General features: G+C 29.7%; 1 protein-coding gene across 3 annotated transcripts; it reads right to left on the bottom strand.

The window, feature by feature from the left end:
• Positions 1-615: 615 nt before the first annotated feature.
• On the bottom strand, positions 616-21,513 carry LOC143054291 (acidic phospholipase A2 PA-1G-like). Of its 3 annotated transcripts, none has more exons than XM_076227250.1 (6): positions 21,487-21,513; positions 3,702-3,788; positions 2,920-3,015; positions 1,940-2,078; positions 1,581-1,690; positions 616-793 (listed from the first exon to the last, which is right to left on the bottom strand). In XM_076227250.1, exons 2-6 carry the CDS (start codon positions 3,742-3,744, stop codon positions 663-665), a joined length of 519 nt encoding a protein of 172 aa, XP_076083365.1. In that variant the 5' UTR covers positions 3,745-3,788; positions 21,487-21,513; the 3' UTR covers positions 616-662. The 3 variants fall into 3 exon arrangements, with proteins under 3 accessions (XP_076083365.1, XP_076083363.1, XP_076083364.1); XM_076227248.1 differs by lacking the exon at positions 21,487-21,513 and adding an exon at positions 19,020-19,285; XM_076227249.1 differs by lacking the exon at positions 21,487-21,513 and adding an exon at positions 13,772-13,875.
• Between the last annotated feature and the right edge of the window lie 1,069 nt (positions 21,514-22,582).

Here is a 22,582-nt window from a genome sequence, read left to right as displayed (position 1 = left end):
TATTACCATATGTATAATAATAATATACATCTTGTAGATCAAGGGATTTGAAAGTTCGAAGTCCTCTTTTGATAATGGATTTCGATTCTCAATATTAAGTCTGGCACGGTATAAAATAGATTGGGTTGTAATGTAATTTTCGACTTGAAGTCTACTTAGTTCCAATCTTATTCTTATTTTTGATGAGGTTTTCTTAAAATTTTAGATTGATTTGTTCAAAAGGTTTCTTATTAATAAAGGTGAGATGGTCAATGTCACAATTCTTTGGTCGGCTCTATGCTTGGCTATAAAGAACACAAGGAATTAACCCATAAAGAATATATCAGATTTTATATACTATCAATTTATTACAGTTATTTTTATAATAAACAGAGTAGCCAATATCCTTCACATAAACATTATGTTCATCTAAACTAATCTGAGTTTGCACTTTATCAGACAAAAGTATCGCAAGTCATGTCAGGGACTCTAAAAGTATTGTAAATAAGTGTTTACGAAAGCAATATAAAAGTTTCAACTTAACTTGTTTTGTTAATGAATTTAAATAACCGTTAGACATAACTACGAAACGGACATACGCATGTGCCTTTAATGTTTCAATTTTATGAGCACCAGAGTTAGTAATCATTCTTTTCCATTATTCGATTTAGTTGTTCGTTTATTTATGTTTTGATACAGTAATCTTTATTTCCTTTCTTCCATCGTTGATTATAGAGAAGTTTCTTATTTGACAAACAGTTTGCTGCCTCGATATCACACGTACAGAATTTTTGTTTGCAATGCTCACTATCAGCTGAATAATAATGATATAGATGCATATTAATTCAGGTGTCTAAGATAAAAAAGAATAACAGTCAAGTGAGATGATATCTAAAGAGATCAACATTTTACAGATTAAATTGAGATTTGCCATGACCATGATGACGTGTAAATTTTTGTGCGTTGAACTAATATTAATATATGTCTTTTGTGTTTCTTTTCGACATATGACGTGAATTTTTACTTATATATCCCGTCATTGTGTTATGGTACATTTTTGAATTCTTTTATTTCATTTTTGTTAAATTAAATGTGCTTTGTCTATGTGCCTTTTGTGTTTCGTTACATTTGAAAATGCATGTACCAAGTCAGGAATATGACAGTTGTTGTCCATTCGTTTTATGTGTTTTATCATTTGATTTTGCCTTTTGATAAGGGACTTTCCGTTTTGAATTGTTCTGGTTGTTTTGTTTACACAACTTTGTCAATAAAATGGAATGTTATGCGACTGTAATCAAGTGAGGGTGTTTACTACATAAGGTTCTGTTTTTGTCTCAGTTGAGACCCGTTTTTTGTTACGTTTTAAAACCACTAATTTATGAAAAGCATCGTAAACATGGATCTTAACATTGTCCGGATAAACTCTTGTTTATTTCAAGTGTTCTTAATGAGGAGACTTGATAAGGTATGTAAAATAATTTGTACACCAACTTATTTTTGATGATACTTAATTTTGCGTTAAACATTTCTAGTCCACTTCGCGGCTTTTTTGCTTAATATGCATTAAGATTATATAACAAGATGTAAATATTTGTACTTACTACATTTAAATATTAAGCCAAAGCACTGCTCATAGGAGTAGTATCTAGATGATAATGGACAACCTTTTGATAATATCTCTTTAAGGCACATCTGGTGCTTTAAACAGCATCTACAGAAAAAAAGCTGCATTTTAAGGAATCACTTAAATGTTAAAGTCTTATAAAGTTTTGATTTTGCCATTTGATACCTTTGATAACTATTTCGTCGTTATTTGCTTAAATTATCCTGCTATTGCACCATAACGTTATTGGTTATAATTTGTTAAGGGTTTTCTGAGCCCAGAATAAAACGTCAATGAAATTCACTATGAGAAGATGAAGTACCAATATTATCGAATATAAAAAGGTAAAATAAGTACCTGTCTAATTCGTCAACGGGATAGCTAGTTCCGTTTTGTGCACACCAACATCCATACTTGTTTAAATCATCGGCAAAATAAACACTATCCGACTTAGTTTTTAGTATAAAGTGAATTCGATAAATACTTTTGAGATCATCTACAAAATGAATAGATTATTTAATTATTCAACATCAGCTTACTGTAGAATAAGTGGCAAAAATACATACATAGTTTTTTGTTGTACTTTACATAAATTGATATAGGGAGATGTGGTGAGAGTGCCAATGAGACAACTCTCCATCCAAATAACAATTTAAAAAAGTAAACCATTATAGGTCAATGTACGGCCTTCAACACGGAGCCTTGGCTCACACCGAACAAAAAGCTATAAAGGGCCAAAAAATTACTAGTGTAAAACCATTCAAACGGAAAAACCAACGAGAAACGTGAAACACGTATAAATTACATAAACAAACGACAACTACTGTACATTGAACAGACCGATGTTCGTTTATATTGAAATTGTTACTTTGAAAAGGCATATATGTTTTAGTATGTAATCCACCATTTTCTACATTTGAAAATGCCTGTACGAAATCAGGAATATGACAGCTGTAGTCCATTCGTTTGATGTGTTTTATCATTTGATTTTGACATTTTATTAGGGACTTTGCGTTTTGAATTTTCCTCGGAATTCAGTATTTTTGTAATTTTAATTTTCACAACAGTGTAAAATGACGTGAAAGTTAATCATTTAAGATTACTGTACGACTTTCAATTATAAGCATCACTCATACCGCATAATCAGTTATGATAGTACCCGACGTTACAAAATGCGGAATAATTGAAAACATCTTGCTCATTGTATTATACGTTCCAAGACTTATCTGATGTTTTTTTTACTTAAGTAAATTCTAATGACATAGCTTGTTTGTTTAAATGTACCTAAATTAGAGTAAATATATCTCTCTTTACTGAATTGCACAAAATGGTATTACCTGGTAAAAGCAAATCTTGATTTGTATCCATTGCAGTTTCCCGAACAGACGTCCATAACAATGTATTTGGACTACCTATGGCTGCTACGCATACAACTAAAATAAAAAAAACAAAATGTTTTGCAGTTAAATGAAGCACATTTAGAGTCGTCTTTAAAGATGATTGATAATCCATTTCACATAGAAAGATATATCATGTCTCAATATTCCAAAACGTAGGACGATACGAACAAGAAAACCAACATCATGATTAAAGTGTAAAACAACAAACAAAATACATCCTCTTGATTTAAGGTAAGCACATGCAGAATGTGGTTTACGTTTGTTTATTTAACCCATGCAATCACCGCATACCTGTGGATACCTCAGCTAAACTTCCATAATAGAGAACACGTTTTGACTCTACTTTCATAGTTTTAAGTTGGTGTGTGTCCATTCAGAAGTTTGGTTACCTTTGCTCGTTTTTTTTCTAAAGTGCTTTGTAATTTTACTTCATACTTGTGCAGTGTCAAAATGGGTTTATCTGCTTCTAAATTAGATTAAACCCCCATTTCACAAACTCCGTTAAACGAACAAAACGTTTCAATGAAGATAATTAATTCAATACATATCGCTCATGAAGACAAAGATATGTGCATTCTTCTAGTAACTGCAATATTATGACATCCATCATCATTGAATAAATTAATAACTTGGATAAAAAATAGCACAAATAATACATAATACTGTTATATCCTGGACAAATGCTGGAACAGGACAGAAAGCCCATCCATCCAACTTACCTGCCAAAATCCATAAGACCATCAGAAATACCAGTATACCCATTTTCTGGTCTGTCTTTTAAATGCTGGATAAATAATTCAAATCATCTAAAATGCAATATAATTAAGTTTAATATATAAATTATCATGATAGTTTAGTACATGATATTGCCCCGATTTTAGTTTTATCAATAAGAGTATCTTGCACTATGAAACCTCTTTTGCGAAATGAATAAGAATATGATTGGTAACAAAGCAACCTTGTGATTACCGTGTTTTTTCCATATGGGGTTGGTAGACATTGATGGAAACTAGGATTACACTTAGACTTACAATTACATATAACGAAAAATAAGGGGTCTTCCCAAAATGAAAATATCAATCCAATTATGATACACAGTTCAATGAAATAATCACGTAGATAAGTCTTCCAACTTCACACAAAGGCAGAAAACCTTTGTTCTCAGATGTGAATCGTCAAACAGTCCTCTTAAATTCGTGTTTTCTTTTCATTTTCCGATGGCATGGTCAACCTTTACTCTGATTAGGGGCTTTCCGTTTTGAATTTTCCTCGGAGTTCAGTATTTTTGTGATATTATTTTTTCTAATAGTGTATAATACGTCTACTAGTATTTGATTATCTACATTCCCTGGTCTGCATATTTCTGTGGTTTGTCTCATGTAAGGTCTCAGTACTGGATCATTGTTCAGATATCTTTTGTTGCCAAACATTAAAGCTCATACAGGAAAGGCAATTGTTGTCATACTTCTGATCAACACATATTGCTGTCTGTATGCAAAGATATCCGTACTTAACATAATGTATGTTGTCTTCGATTAATTTAACAACGCAATTGTGTATACAGTGACGATGTCTGTGTCCAGCAAAATACTGTTCTAGGGGTCCGTTATTGATCAACTACTTTCTGTCGAATACCTTACAGCAAACGGAAGTTTTGGCCATCCCTTGTCAATTCTGCATGCAAATCGTCAAAAAAAAAAAAGACCAATAAATAAGACAGTTATCTGTGTTTATTTTTTAATTAGGTATACGTCTATGTGTTTATTCTTTGGTAATAGAAACATTTACAGCATATATGTCAGAATTCATATGATAATACGGATACAAAATACAAAAGAAGAATGGTGGTTCCCTCGGAGAGCTAATTATCCCGACATGTTCTCTGTCTGAAGAGACAATTTACATCGCCTACACTTTGTGATAACGTTGCCAGTTTCATCTTTCAAAGGATTGTCGTTTGCTTAGAAACCTAGTGACCACATCTCACCCATTCCAAAAGTGTAATCATTGCTTATTAATTCCTTGTTTGTAAAAGATAATTTTTAAGAACTAATGGAGGTGGTCCCCTCTTAGGCAGTCAGTGTCTCCCCTTTTATATGAAAATTATTGACCCGCCACTGCATTTCCTGGCGTACAACTTACTTTATAAACGCGGGTGGTATACAGTAATATTGAGTCGTTCATTTTTTATATGATAACATTTTTTGTATCCGCAACTCCTCCCTCTCTGAATAAAATAGTGTGCAGTTTTGTTTAAATTTGAAAATATTAAAATCTTGCCTAATAATGTAAACGGTATTTATTACATTGGTTGCAATTAGTTATACGTATTTCCTAGTGAAATAAAAACCGATAATTTCACATGTGAAATAAATGTGGTTATTTCACTCCTCAGACGTTATACAACAAAAGGCGTTGTCATGACGTCGGATAAAAAAAGTGTGAAGGCTTAGATTTTGGGGCCCTTTATAGCGTATTATTCGGTGCCACAGCTTCGTGTTGAAGGCCGTACGTTGACCTATAATGGTTTACTTTTATAAATTGTTATTTGGATGGAGAGTTGTCTCATTGGCACTCACATCACATCTTCATTTATCTATTAGAAAAAAATATAGTTTCTAACATTGTCTACTATAATTTAGTAATTCTCTTTATTGCCAATGTATATTGCCAAAGAATTCAAATATCGAAAAATATTCAACTCCTGACTGAAAAACATTGATAATAATCTCATGCGCTTTGCGCATTCGTGAACTAATGTGTTGTTTAGTCACTCATGGAAAAATAATAAGTTTATTAGGTCTTTCCACTTTTCTGTGGAAAGACCTATTGTTTTTCTTCTGATTATTTTTTTTTTTTTTTTTTTCTTCCGCCTAATTTTGCTCTTGCGATAAACATTTGTTTCGCAATATGTCGCTTAGATATTTGGTATATGATATCGAACAGTTTATGCGCTTTTGAAATTTACCCTGCGTAAACGAATACTTTTCTTTGTAGGAGTTATCTCCCCAAACACTGTTTTCCTTGTTAGCGCATCTCCTTCGCAACCGTAAAAGATTAAGACAAATTTATTTTACAAAATTGCTCGTTATATCCTTCGCATGATTTGTCCTATTTTGACCGAAGCGATATGACCGCTCCATATGAGAGTTATTTCCCCTTATGCATCTGATATAAGTGATATGAATTTCTATCTTATAAATCATAAGTGATAGAGACCTAGGATCTTTTGATTTGAGGTCCTTGGTCCAAAAAAATAAAAAATAGGTCAAGGTCAAAGGTCAAGGTCATATTCTAATTTTTGAATTTGGCTTATTTCCACTAATTTCCAGAAACCGTATAAGATATCGACAAATTATTTTTTCTAAATTGTTAGTTGCGACATGTCGTAACACGTAAATTTTGATTGCAAGGGTACGTTGAACTTAAAAGTGAGTTTTCTCCCCTCTTGTATTTAAAAATACGCGTATGGTGATATAACTGATTAACCAAATATAATTAAGACCTATGGTCTTTTGATTTTAGGTCCTTGGTTTATGACCTTGAAATTGATCTCAAGGTCATAGATTAATTTGACGTTCTAGTTTTTGACCTTTGCTTTCAGGTCATATGTATACATGATATAGCTATGAGACTTTTGACGAAAGGTATCAAACCATTTAACCTTGAAAAAAATAACCGGAAGTGACCTTGTGTAAACCGGAAGTAGCTATTTTTTTGTACTTTATTAATAAAAAAGTATATAGAACCAGATCTTTTTGGAATCACTGTCAATTAAATATTCAAATATTATCGGAAGTAACATTTTTCAAACCGGAAGTAACAAATTATCTCCCTTATTTAAAAAAAAAATGTATAGAAACCATATATTTCTGGAATCAGCGTACAATAATCTATCAGTTGACGATTGAAATGACATTTTAAACTTAATTTTACAACTTTCATATTAAAATACATTGTTTTCAGTGGAAAGACCTTCAATTGTTCTCTGAACAATTGGTTTTTAATTATTATTATTATTATTATTATTATATTATTATTATTATTATTATTATTATTAATATTATTATTATTTGAATTATTTATAAAGCGCATTATCTATTTAAAATTACCATAAGGGCTTAATATAAAACAATCAATGTAGTTTAAAGGGGTGTTAAATATTAAAACAATCAATGCAATAAGAATGAAATTAAATTTTTAGCACATAAAAAAAAAGAAAAAAGATAAAAAAAAAAATTAAATAATTATACAAAAGCTTTCAATATTTTATATAATTTTTGTGTTTTCTCATTGTTTAGGAACATGGGAAGTCTTCTTTGATAAAAACATATATCAATAGCGGCAAATTAAACAGATGAAAGATTGGGAACAGGTGACATGTACCTAAATAAAGATATTCCGAGTCATGCTGATTCCCGTTTTTTCTTTTCTTTCTCCCAGTCCTGTTGTCTATGTATGTTTTCTCGTTTTCTTGTTATCGGTGATTTTTTTTAGTAAATTTTAGTGAATTATTTAATATATTTTCTAAAAGAATAAAATAATCATCTTTTTAATAATTCTAATAAATCTTTTGACATGCATTTAATTAAAAATTTGATTCACAGACAACCTGATTGATAATTTAATTTGAAAACACATGTCTACTTTATTTTTGAAGAATTGAAAAACAATCGTCGTTTCAAAGAAATCGTTCCATTTGCATTAAATCTAAATTTGGGCTCATCGACATCCGTGTACTTTTTGTACCTAAGAGACAACCAGATTACCTTCTTAACTTATAAATAGAATGTTTAGAATGCATCATAAGTTTCTTCTTTTGAAAATGATAAATCAAGGTAACTTATGATGCATTCATAATTTCCATGCATAGTAAATTGAAGGGAACATTAAAAGTCTTATTTCAAAAATTCGTTTATATATTCTGAAAGAAATCAGGTGCATTTATAACCCATGAATTGAAAATAAGACTCCAACATGTTGAGAACAAAGTTTCTATAATTCTATAACAGCAAAATTTGACAAGAAATTTTTTTTTGTCAGATTTTCGAAATCGTCTGGTTGTATCCATTTCAATGCCTTAAAAATGTTGCCCATGGACCCCCATTTTCTTTTCATAAATCATTTACATGTATAATAGCATGAATAATAAGCCATTTGAAAAAGTATTATACAATCTTATTTATTTTTCAATCTGTTTTGAGAACTTTAACTGGTCAATGATGAAACTATGAAAAATCAAGAGAGAAAATTTCAACAGCTGATATCTCGAAAACAAGCACATTGATCCCTATATCTTTTTTGATTTTATGATTCCTCAATAAATCCGCTATCAATATTTTACTTCTGTTATGGAAAGCTATCATTTATTTTGAAACTGAGCAGCGAACTGCCGTAAGGAAAGCTTTTTATTATTTCTTTTATCACTACGTTCGCGCAACTCTCCCTTCCAAAACTAAAAAAAAACCACTGTACAAAAATAGAGATTAAGCAACACAAACACGTAACCTCCAAATATAAAAAAAAACACGAAAATAATAAAAAAAAAACGAAAAAAAACCCAATCATGTGTAGGCCTGGATAAACCTGTAGTGCTACTAATGAGAGGCAAACATCCGATATTTTCCGATAATAACTGGAACAGGGACCCAATTATTTGCCCCATTGGAACGCATTGAAAATTATAGTAAGTACATGGGGTTCTGTTCAATAAATAATTTTGATAGCCACCTTGGGAATTCTGTTAGGTATTCATTTTGAAGTGTCAAGCACAATCTCAGTGCCCCATGACCGGCATTCCGTTGCAAAAATTTGTTTTTATTGACAACAGGGTCAGTCTGTCTACTTCCGGGGAAGAATAAAGGCTATAATTTAGGCAATTAACTCTATATACTGACGCCAGATTACATTTAAATCAATCAAAAGTTTTACAGAAATTCAAACTAGAAAGCCTACCCTTTCAAATTAATCTACATTCAGTTACAGAACTAGTGAAATAATAACACTACACAATTTATAACAAAAGTTATATATTTTTTTAAGAACTACATTCGTGAGAACCGGACTGGTTGCCTTAACTGGGATCCTATTCCAACTATGATACAGTGATGCAATACACGATAAAAACTATACCATTATAAATTTATGCTTCTAGGTTGCCGAAATTGTAGAAGATAGCACAAATAAGGTAGTAAAAAATAAGAGATTTAAAGGTTGAAAATGCATTTTTTTAAAAATTTGTAGAGTATTATCATATCAATAACAGCTCTTTTTTGATATAAAATACTTTGAAAAGATGACAAAATTTAAAAATGAAAAACAATTAACAAATTATTAGCAGAAACATGATTTTCTTTATTGTATATTTATGTATGTATGACGAGGATTGTTGTTGGATAGAAGTACTGAAGAAGAACATACTATATAGATCTAGATTCGTTGCTTTGTAAATGAAAAATTATTTAAAGTTTGCTTATACATGCTGTTCGGTTGCCATATTATTTATTTATTTATGCCTATTTAGTTTTTGTTGAATTGACCTTTTTCTATAATAAATTGAAACAAGAGATTTGTAATTGACATTAATATTAATTGAAAAAATACTTCTTTTTTTTCAATTAATATTAATGTCCATTACAAATCATTATAAACAAATTACGACTGACCCGTCTATGTCCGAATCCTATTGTATGATTTTAAGTTTCAATAAGCGATTAAGTATTTCCGATCCAGACAATTGGCGGAAATTAACACTCAATCTCAAGCCGAATTTCATTGAAGATAAACGGACACCAATACATCCTTTTAATAATCCATTATAATTTGTAACAAATATTTCAGATAATATTTTAAAATAAGATATGATTCCCAAATGACCAGTATAAAACTATTTTCATTAAAATGCATGTATAAATTATATAAATAAACTTATCATAGATATCAGGATTGAAATATTATATTTGGCCAGACGCGCGTCTCGTCTAAACAAGACTCATCAGTGACTCCCGAATAAAAATATGTTAAAAAGGCAAAATAAAGCAAACAGTTAACTATGACCACATCTATATTACATGTAACTCAAGTCAACACAAAAGTTCTGACTACTGGGCTAGTAATACCCTCGGGGAATTAACTATGTACGTTCATAGAATTGTGTTCAATAAAGTATGGCATTCGCCTCTTTTTGGTATTTTGTACGATAGTGTAGTTCGTATTATATCTACATGTATATACTGATTAACAGTATATGGACATTGCAAATATGAAAAAGGACGTAGAGAACCAATGTGTTCCTTTGAATAAGAAATGCATCAGGGGAACATCATAATATTTTTTTTTCTTTTCTATAATTGACAATATCCACTGTATACATATAAGTTCAAATATTTTGCATTTAATCGAGAAAACAATAAATTTAATTAGTTATCAAAAGTACCAGGATTATAATTTCTTACGCCAGAAAAATGCGACCTATTTGTACTATCTTTAATTTTAAATTGTACCAATGTGCGATAAATTAGGTTAAATTATGTGCATTAAAACAAATGACGACAGTATTTCACTATTCATTCCATGCAAGCAAGAAAGATCGGTATCAAGTCCAAAAAGGAATAGTTTTGATTGGAAAAGGAAATTATGATTCTGCAACTCACATTTAGTATATGATATGAAATTAGGAAAAGGGGTATGATTGTTTTTATATGAATTTAACTTTAGCAGATATTGCGCATAACTCTTCACATATGTAAAATAAAGTAACAAATATTAAGTTATGTTTAATTCATCAAAATAAAATAAAATACACAATTCTTTACTTACCAAAAATAAATAAATATATTCAAACATAGTTCTACCATGATATTCAATGATTCGTGACTGCGGAAAAATTTCGTTGCAAGGGAAGGGATAGGGTATGGGGTGCTTTACCAAAGAACATTTTGAAGTGTCAAGCACAATCTCAGTGCCCCATGACCGGCATTCCGTTGCAAAAATTTGTTTTTATTGACAACAGGGTCAGTTTGTCTACTTCCGGGGAAGAATAAAGGCTATAATTTAGGCAATTAACTCTATGTACTGACGCCAGATTACATTTAATTCAATCAAAAGTTTTACAGAAATTCAAACTAGAAAGCCTACCCTTTCAAATAAATCTACATTCAGTTACAGAACTAGTGAAATAATAACACCACACAATTTATAACAAAAGTTATATATTGTTTTAAGAACTACATTCGTGAGTACCGGACTGGTTGCCTTAACTGGGAGCCTATTCCAACTATGACACAGTGACGCAATACACGATAAAAACTATACCATTATAAATGTATGCTTCTAGGTTGACGAAATTGTAGAAGATAGCACAAATAAGGTAATAAAAAATAAGAGTTTTAAAGGTTGAAAATGCATTTTTAAAAAAATTTGTAGAGTATTATTATATCAATAACAGCTCTTTTTTGATATAAAATACTTTGAAAAGATGACAAAATTTAAAAATGAAAAACAATTAACAAATTATTAGCAGAAACATGATTTTCTTTATTGTATATTTATGTATGTATGACGAGGATTGTTGTTGGATAAAAGTACTGAAGAAGAACATACTATAGAGATCTAGATTCGTTGCTTTGTAAATGAAAAATTATTTAAAGTTTGCTTATACATGCTGTTCGGTTGCCATATCATTTATTTATTTATGCCTAGTTAGTTTTTGTTGAATCGGCCTTTTTCTATAATAAATTGAAACAAGAGATTTGTAATTGACATTAATATTAATTGAAAAAATATTTCTTTTTTTTTCAATTAATATTAATGTCCATTACAAATCATTATAAACAAATCACGACTGACCCGTCTATGTCCAAATCCTATTGTATGATTTTAAGTTTCAACAAGCGATTAAGCATTTCCGATCAAGACAATTGGCGGAAATTAACACTCAATCTCAAGCCGAATTTCATTGAAGATAAACGGACACCAATACATCCTTTTAATAATCCATTGTAATTTGTAACAAATATTTCAGATAATATTTTAAAATAAGATATGATTCCCAAATGACCAGTATAAAACTATTTTCATTAAAATGCATGTATAAATTATATAAATAAACTTATCATAGATATCAGGATTGAAGTATTATATTTGCGCCAGACGCGCGTCTCGTCTAAACAAGACTCATCAGTGACTCTCGAATAAAAATATGTTAAAAAGACAAAATAAAGCAAACAGTTAACTATAACCACATCTATATTACATGTAACTCAAGTCAACACAAAAGTTCTGACTACTGGGCTAGTAAAACCCTCGGGGAATTAACTATGTACGTTCATAGAATTGTGTTCAATAAAGTATGGCATTCGCCTCTTTTTTGTATTTTGTACGATAGTGTAGTTCGTATTATATCTACATATATATACTGATTAACAGTATATGGACATTGCAAATATAAAAAAGGACGTAGAGAACCAATGTGTTCCTTTGAATAAGAAATGCATCAGGGGAACATCATAATATTTTTTTTTCTTTTCTATAATTGACAATATCCACTGTATACATATAAGTTCAAATATTTTGCATTTAATCGAGAAAACAATAAATTTAAATTCGACCTATTTGTACTATCTTTAATTTTAAATTGTACCAATGTGCGATAAATTAGGTTAAATTATGTGCATTAAAACAAATGACGACAGTATTTCACTATTCATTCCATGCAAGCAAGAAAGATCGGTATCAAGTCCAAAAAGGAATAGTTTTGATTGGAAAAGGAAATTATGATTCTGCAACTCACATTTAGTATATGATATGAAATTAGGAAAAGGGGTATGATTGTTTTTATATGAATTTAACTTTAGCAGATATTGCGCATAACTCTTCACAAATGTAAAATAAAGAAACAAATATTAAGTTATGTTTAATTCATCAAAATAAAATAAAATACACAATTCTTTTTCTTACCAAAAATAAATATATTCAAACATAGTTCTACCATGATATTCAATTATTCGTGACTGATGAAGAATTTCGTTGCAAGGGAAGGGGTAGGGTATGGGGTGCTTTACCAAAGAACATTTTTCGTTTTGAAATATTCCTTATCAACTTCACAAATAATACATAATGGTCTTAAGTATAAATTCTAGGGACTGACGTTGTTTATCATCTCGAATACGTGTTAAAACATTTTATTTTTAAAATTTGTCATTGTATATTTTGAACATTAATATCTAATCCAATTTTGTAAATATCCTTTGGGCGTGGATCAGTATTTACATCATTAAAAATTTTCATAGTTATACAGGGTTCATGAATTTATATCAAAGCATGCTCTTTGTCAATGGCAGCTATACTGTATATCGCAATGCATCAAAGACGGAGGTATAAAAAGTAGCAAATATTGATGATTAATAAAGATACATAGTTTATTAGTTTTACCTTTTTTCTCTATAGTATACTAGTAGTGCAAGATAGATATTTATTATTCTTACATACTCAATATTAATTAGTAATGTAAGATAGATTGCTAATTGTCATAACCTTTTTCTTTTTTACATCAATAGATGGCTAATTATTATTACCTGATTTACCATTGTTAACTAGTAATGCAATAAAGATAGCTAATTATTCCTACCATTTTACTCCATAGTAGTGTAGTAATGTAAGATAGATAGCTAATTATCATATTATTTTTCTCTTTTATATAAAATAAATAGCTAATTATTCATGTTATTCTTAGCAGTTTGTATTCCCATCGTAAACTAGTAATGCAATATACATAGCTAATTATTCTTACCTTTCTTGTTCTTTAGCAAACAATTAATACCATTTTTACTCTTTCCAAATCATTTTGTTTATCAACGGTCCAAGTTAAACACCGGAAATGAACATGAATGAAAACTAAAAGAAATCGTGCAGCAAATTGTATCTTTGTATTTTATTTGTTTTAAGCTCACGATCGTATATACCTTCATTCTAAAAATAAACCTAGTTTTATTATATTTCTTTAGAAATAATTATGACCACTTCGTTAACTAAATAGTCAATTCTATTTTTATTCACACAATGAAGTTCAATATATAGGATAGCATTTGTCTAGATTTAAACTTATACTACCTCATGTAATTCTACTATATATTGAATGTTATAATGATAATATCAAGGTTAAAAAATCAGTGATTTTGATGAATGAACCAATAATTAAAGGACATTGTTCACACATTTTGTTCATGTATCCTTTCTAAACTCACGACTTTAGTCACGTGTCATTCTTGATATTGACCCTGCAATATCAAATTTCTTTAAAAAGAAAAAAAGAAAAGAAAAAACACACATGACGGCTTGTTTATTTAAAATTAGTGTCTGCGCCTTTTCTGTTTGCATTGGAAAGTTTTATATATTTGATATGTTATGCAAATAATTAATCGTGATTTAAACATATATTCGATCACGTATTTGTTAACACTTTTAGTTATATAAATATTGTTCTAGTGACCTAATACAATATATTTGTGGTCAGTAAATACCATATGGGGATTCGAGCGATTCTAATGTGATATGAATGTATTTATCCACTATCTTAAAATGAAGTATTTAAACCACTGGCTTATCAAAATGATCGAGTCTTCAGTACTAAGACCATACTTCAATTGGCTAATACAACAAAGCCAACACTAACAACGTGTTAACTTTTTATATGTTTAATCATCTATTAACAATATTGTCGGCTGTGAAAAAAAATCAGATTTGTTTTTACAAAGGGTCGCAACACCACTTCTTCATATGTCAGAAAGTCATAAAGGGATAGTAGCCTCGTCCTACAGACAGATAGATTTGTTATATGTTGAACTAGTCTACTCTTAACGAAGGGTAGTTTACCTAACCTACCAATGACTTCACAGTTCAGCTAACAAGCAAGCTAAGCAAAGATATAACTTTTGGCTACACACTCAATGAAATCGGCTGTAAAACAAATAACCAAAAGGGACAATAAGCTTAATCCAATTGATATGAGACTGCAATACCAGAAAGATGGATATTTGCCTATCGATGAGATGTTTTTGCTTTAAATATCAAACACACACCTTTCGCTGTCTCGTCGCCTATTTCGAATTCCAGTATGCAATATATTTGTTAATTAAATGGCACTTCATACATATCAAAGACAATTAATTTCTAAATAGTAATTCAAGGGATTTTCTATGTCTTTAATAACCTGGTGCATAAAGGTGACAGTATGTTTAATTATTGAAGTGATGTCATGGTTTTCTACTTCAAATCAAAGCCAGTTTAAGTATTCATTTTGGTAAAATGAACAAAAAATTCAAAACTATCATGTTATAATACTACTTATTGTATTATATTAGTAGCTTTTAAATAGAACCATATAAGATTTGTGCACATAAAGTGGTTTGTTTCTGGGTTACATTGAGTTGAGACATGTAGTTACACGTTAATTTTGATAAAGAGGGTACGTTGATCGTAAATGGGAGTTTTCTCCCTTTTTGAATTAACAATTACATGTATAGCGGTATAACTCATTTACCAAGAAACACTAATATGATTCAAAGATACTGTATCACGTCAGCAGCTTTATTACTTACAGAAATCGTTAAGGATATTTTAAATGTCAATTGTTATTTATTTTATTTTTGGTAAAAGCGAATCTGATTTATATAAGAGTTTATAATTGAAGACATCAAGGAAAGTTTTTTTTTATTACTTTTGTTCTCAAGAGGTACGCGCAACTACCCCTTAAAATAAAATAAAATAAAAAAAAAAAAAAAAAAAAAAAAAAAAGAAAAAACAGAAATAAAAATTAAGCAGCACAAACCCCTAACCTCAACATAATAAACACGAACATAATATAAATAATGAAATAAAAAGAACCTGTGGTTGGACATGGATGAATACGTAGTACTACTAATGACAAGCAAATACTCAATATTTCCCGATTATGATATCAAACAGTGATACAATACATGATACTACATATAGCATTATTGTTTATTCATCTAAGTCGTAGAGTTTGTAGGAGGTAGCAAGAATAAGGTAATAAACTATAAGAGTTTTTACGGTTGAAAATGCAATCTGTCTTGGTATGCAGAGTATTTTAACAAATACAGCTATATTTTGATATAAAATACTTTAAAAAGATAACGAAATGTACAAAAGAAAAACAATTAACAAATTATTAGCAGAAACATGCTTTACTTTATGGTATATTTATGTATGTATGACGAGGATTGCTAACTGTTGGATAGAAGTACTGAAGAAGAACATACTATAGAAATCTAGATTCGTTGCTTTGTAAATGAAAAATTATTTAAAGTTTGCTTATACATGCAGTTCGGTTCCCATATTATACATTTATCTTTCCCTATTTAGTTTTTGTTGAACCGGCTTTTTTTCTATAATAAATCAAACCAAGAAAGATTTTTTTTCTTCAAATTAATATTGTTGTAAATTTCAAATCATTTTAAACAAATTACGACTGACCGTCTATGTCCGAATTCTATTGTATGATTATAATTTCTAACGAGCGATTAAATATATTCGTTCCAAACAATAGGCGGAAAATGACACTCAATGTCAAGCAGAAATTCATTGGAGATAAACGGACACTATATCCTTTAACTAATCCATTGTAATTTGTCACAAATATTTCAGATAATATTTTTAAATCAAATATAACTTCCAAATGATCAGTAGGAATTTGTTTTCATTTAAACGCATGTATAAATTATATATGTACTTCCACATATTTGGATTCATAAAAATATGGCATTCGCCTCTTTATTTTGTATATTGCACAATAGTGTAGTTCGTATTATATCTACATATATATACTGATTAACAGTTTATGGAAATTGCAAATATAAAAAAAGGATGTAGAGAACCAATTTGTTCTTTTTAATACGAGATGAATTGTGGGAACATAAGAAAAAGTGAACATTTTTTTCCTGTAATTGATAGTATTACTTTGTTTTAAAATGGACGTATTTAACAAAAGACACGTCTGTATACTTCCCATCCACTATATACATATAATTTCAAATATTTTGCATTTATTTGAGAAAATAGTAAATTTATATTCTTTACTTTTTGAATTTTAAATTGTACAAATGAACGATGAATTATATAGCAAGAACAGTGGTATGGGATATTATTGTGATTATTTAAAGCCATGATAACGTGCAACAGATTGAAATTTTTTGCATTTTTTGTAATGGTTGCGATATTATTGTTTAAGACAATAACCGATATACTTTTATTTAAAAACAAAATGCTATTGCTGTCATTTTCTCATAGAACATGCGATATGTTTTTGTAAAAAATCGACGACAGTATTTCACTTTGCATTCCAATTAAACAAAAAAGATCGGCATTAATTAATCAGTAAAGGCCTAGTTTAAATTGAATAAGCAAATTATGATTCTGAACCTGACATTTAGTACATGGTATGAAATCAAGAGATGGGGTATGATTGTCTTTATAAGAATTTAACTTAACCAGATGTTGCGCATAACTCTTCCTAAATATAAAACAAAGAAATAAATACTTAGTTATGTTTAATTTATCAAAAAAAAAAAAAAAAAAAAAACACACATTTTTTTTTCTTATCGAAAATGAATAAATTAAAACATTATTCTACCATAATATTTAAAGCTTTGTGACTGAATAGGAATTCTGATGCAAAGAAGGGGGTGGGGATGGGGGTGTTATATCAAAGAATATTTCTCGTTGTGAAATATTCTTTTTCAACTTCACAAATAATGCATGATGGTCTTTAGTATAGATTATAGGCACTGCATAGTTTATCATCTCAAATACGTGTGTCCATCATTAAAACATTTCATAGTAATGCAGGGTTATGAATTTTTATCAAAGCATGCCCTTTGACAATGGCAATAATACTGTATATCGCAATGCATTCCATCTACGACAGAGGTATCAAAAGTTGCATTTTCATGACGCTTATTAATAAAGATACATAGTTAATTAGTTTTATCTTTTTTTTTCTCTGTAGTAAATTAGTAATGCTAGATAGATATTTATTGTTTTTACATTTTTACTCAATTGTAAACTAGTAATGTAAGATAAATAGCTTACTATCATAACCTTTTTCTAATTAATAAAGATATATAGTTCATTAGTTTTACCTTTTTTCTCTATAGTAAACTAGTAAACCAAGATAGATATTTATTATTCTTACATTTTTACTCAATACGAATTAGTAATGTATGGTAGATAGCTAATTATCAAAACCTTTTTCTCTTTTATATAAGATAGTTGGCTAATTAAGATTACCGGATTCTCGCCATAGTAAATTTATAAATGCAATATAGATATGTAAATTATTCCTACCCTTTTACTCCATAGTAAAGTAGTAATGTTAGATAGATAGCTATAATTCTTCCTACCCTTTAATTCCATAGTAAAGTAATAATGTTAGATAGATAGCTAATATCATATTATTTTTCTCTTTTATATAAGATAGATAGCTAATTATTCTTAGCTGTTTTTGTCCTTATAGTAAACTAGTAATGCATTATAGCTAGCTAATTATTCCTATCCTTTTACTACATAGTAAAGTAGTAATGTTAGATAGATAGCTAATTATCATATTATTTTTCTCTTTTATATAAGATAGATAGCTAATTATTCTTAGCTGTTTTTGTGCTGATAGTAAACTAGTAATGCATTATAGCTAGCTAATTATTCCTATCCTTTTACTACATAGTAAAGTAGTAATGTTAGATAGATAGCTAATTATCATGTTATTATTCTCTTTTATATAAGATAAAGAGCTAAATATTCTTAACGGATTTTGAACCCATGTTAAACTAGTAATGCATGATGACCTGATTCTCGCCATAGTAAACTAGTAATGCATTATAGCTAGCTAATTATTCCTACCCTTTAACTCCATAGTAAAGTAGTAATGTAAGATAGAAAGCTAATATCATATTATTTTTCTCTTTTATATAAGATAGATAGCTATGATAGATAGTAATGCAAGGTAGATAGCTAATTATTCTTACCTCTCTTGTTCTTTAGCAAACTAGTAATGCACTTTTTTCTCTTTCCAAATCATTATGTTTATCAACCGTCCAAGTTAAACACTGGTAATGTACACGAATGATTAAGAAAACTAAATTAAATCGTGCAGCAGATTGTATCGTTGTATTTTTTTAGAGCCCACGATCGTATATACCTTCATTCTAAAATTAACCTTGTTATATTAGATTTCTTTAGAAATAATTTAACCACTTCGTTAACTAAATAGTCAATTCTATTTTTATTCACACAATGAAGTTCAATATATAGGATAGCATTTGTCTAGATTTAAACTTGTACTACCTCATGTAGTTCTACTATATGTTGAATGCTATAATGATAATATCAAGATTAAAAAATCAGTGATTTTGATGAATGAACCAGTAATTAAAGGACATTGTTCACACATTTTGTTTATGTATCCTTTCTAAACTCACGACTTTAGTCACGTGTCATTCTTGATATTGACCCTGCAATATCAAATTTCTTTAAAAAAAACAAAAAAAAAACACATGACGGCTTTGCTATTTAAAGTTAGTATCTTCGCCTTTTCTGTTTGCATTGGAAAGTTTAATATCTTTGATATGTTATGCAAATAATTAATCGTGATTTAAACATATATTCGGTCAAGTATTTGTTAACACTATTAGTTATATAAATAGTGTTCTAGTGACCTAATACGATATATTTGTGGTCAGTAAATACCATATGGGGATTCGAACGATTCTAATGTGATATGAATGTATCTTATCCACTATCTTAAAATGAAGTATTTAAACCACTGGCCTATCAAAATGATCGAGTCTTCAGTACTAAGACCATACTTCAATTGGCCAATACAAAAAAGACAACACTAACAACTTGTTAACTTTTTATATGTTTAATCATCTATAACAATTTTGTCGGCTGTAAAAAAAATCAGATTTGTTTTTACAAAGGGTCGCAACACCACTTCTTCATATGTCAGAAAGTCATAAAGGGACAGTATGTCGACTACGAAATACTTACACGGTAAAATAATGGAATTGTCGTACGTTTAATATTTTCTCTGTAGATCCTCATATATGTAAATAAAATAGGAAACAAAGACAAGGATAATCTTTTATATTTGTTTTTACTATGGTTCTTCTCTGCTCAGGATATTTATGAGTATTTAATGTCATCAAGGGATATACTACCGACTGCGACATAAGTTCAAGGTGAACTTATACATAACTGTACCACGTCAGGAGTATGCCAGTTATTATTCATTCGCTTGGTGTGTACGAACTTTCGGTTTGATTACCGAATGTCCGTTTTGAATTTTTCTCGGAGTTCGGTATTTTTGTTGTTATACTTTTTATAGATTGTGTGGTAATTTGAATATTTCTTCTAAAGGTCCCTATCAGAATCTTAACAAATTAAACATCTTTGTCAATTTACAGAAATAGACAGAAACATCTTCTTGATTTGTTTTCACGACAATCCTGCCCGACATATATATAATTAAGAGATTCAGAGTTAATGTGTGAAACATTTGAAATAAATCTTCGTAGACCTGTTCGAGAATTGGTGTGGATTGTCCGTAAAATTTTAGAATCGAGAATTTCAACTTTACCAGTTGAAAATTATTGGTTTGATAGATTCCTTGTAAGTAGCAACCCTATATCCAGAACATCGTGATAGGAAATGTATAGACAGCTGTGATGTCGTTGATAGCGCATCGGACTACTAATACAAAGGTTCCTGGGTTGATCCCCGCTCCGGGAAGAAAACTGAATTTTTGGCTCTTTCTTGACGTCATTTGCGAGTCTTTGAAACGATGATAGTCCATCGGACTGGAACGATAAATGGCTGAACCGTGTTATGAGAGAGACACTCTTGCAGATTTCGAAAAAGATCATACAAATGCTGCTACAAGGAAGCTCTCGCATCCGAAAAGTGGAAAGTGATTAATATAAGTTGCAATAATTTGTTTACCTATCCACTATAAATACATATGTTTAAACTAAATGTAAATATCGTATGAACTGGGAAATATGTAATCTGTATGAAGGCGCTACTGACAGGTTGCTACGTAGAAATGGGAAAAACACAATTGGAAAGCTGAATTATTTCATCTGTCTTAAACAATTATTCTCAATTCATCTTGACTAAAACAAAACATGTAGTATGATTGCTAATGAGACAACCGTCCACAAGAGACCAAAATGACACAGAAATTAACAACTATAAGTCACAGTATGGCCTTCAACAATAAAAAAATCCCATACCGCGTAGTCAGCTATAAAAGGCCCCGAAATGACAATGTAAAACAATTCAAACGAGAAAAACTATTTTTTTTGTAATGATATAAGACTTGACTGTATCTGCTGTATCGTTTGTCTTAATTTCAATTGCGAATAAAATAATGTCTTTTCCTGTATATAATTAGAGTAGATTGATGATTTATAATATAAAATTACGACTGACCTGTGTCTGTTCGAATTGTTTGGCAAATGAATATCAATACGCAATCAAAACATCCGTTATCAACAATTGGCGGAAGGTGACGTTCAATTTCGGATATAAATTCAATGGAGATAAAATTACATAATTTTCTTTAACTTATTCAATTGATTTTTGCTACAGGTCTAACAAGTTTTGACGAAACATTCAAGTATAGCATTTTCGAAACATTCAAGTATAGCATTTTCGGTTCGGTTCGTATTTTATTTTATTTTGCAATATACTGTAATTTATGTGTATCTTGTATAACTCACATTATATTTTATAAACAAAGTTATACTGTTGGTTGATATGAAGTCATTAGTGTATGTATGAAGAATATAAACTCATCATAGATACCAGGAATAAAATTTAATATTAACGCCAGACGCGCGTTTCGTCTATACAAGTCTCATCAGTGACACTCTAATCAAAACTGTTATAACAGACCAAATAAAGTACGAAATTGAAGAGCATTGACGACCAAAAATTCCTAAAAGTTTTGTAAAATACAGCTAAAGAAATCTATTCCCGAGGTAAAAAATCCTTAGTTTTTCAAATATTCTAAGTTTTGTTAACACTTAAATTATAATTATGAACATATCAATGATAACTCAGGTCAACACAGAAGTGCTGACTCCTGGGCTGGTGATACCCTCTGGAAAAATAAATCTCCAACAGCAGTGGCATCGACCCAGTGGTTGCAAATAAACTCATCATAAATACAAAAATATACTAAATTTGGTTTTAAAATTAACTTGAATTATCAACTTATCTTAAAGTTAAGATTTTATCAATAAATTGCTTTGAGTAACCGAATGGTCGTCATATTTTGGTGTAAATGTGGTCTTTTTCGTTGGTTTATTTTCTTGAACGTTTGTGTTAGGTCTCGAATTTCAAAAAAATTATTTTGATATAGGGCTACAGTGCAAGGCATTATATATAAAAATTAACAAAAACTTTATAAAGTTTAAAAAGATTGCCAATAAAAAGTGAACATGTAGAAATTCCAGTTTTATTTTGAAGAAAAACTTAAAGATTTGATTTTTCTAGTCATTCATTGCACTCTAATTCACATAGC

Source organism: Mytilus galloprovincialis, chromosome 12 (assembly GCF_965363235.1).
Source record: "Mytilus galloprovincialis chromosome 12, xbMytGall1.hap1.1, whole genome shotgun sequence".
In the NCBI taxonomy this organism is placed as follows: Eukaryota; Metazoa; Mollusca; class Bivalvia; order Mytilida; family Mytilidae; genus Mytilus; species Mytilus galloprovincialis.
The sequence above is the reverse complement of the archived record's forward strand: the minus strand, read 5'-3'. Positions and strand labels throughout refer to the sequence as shown.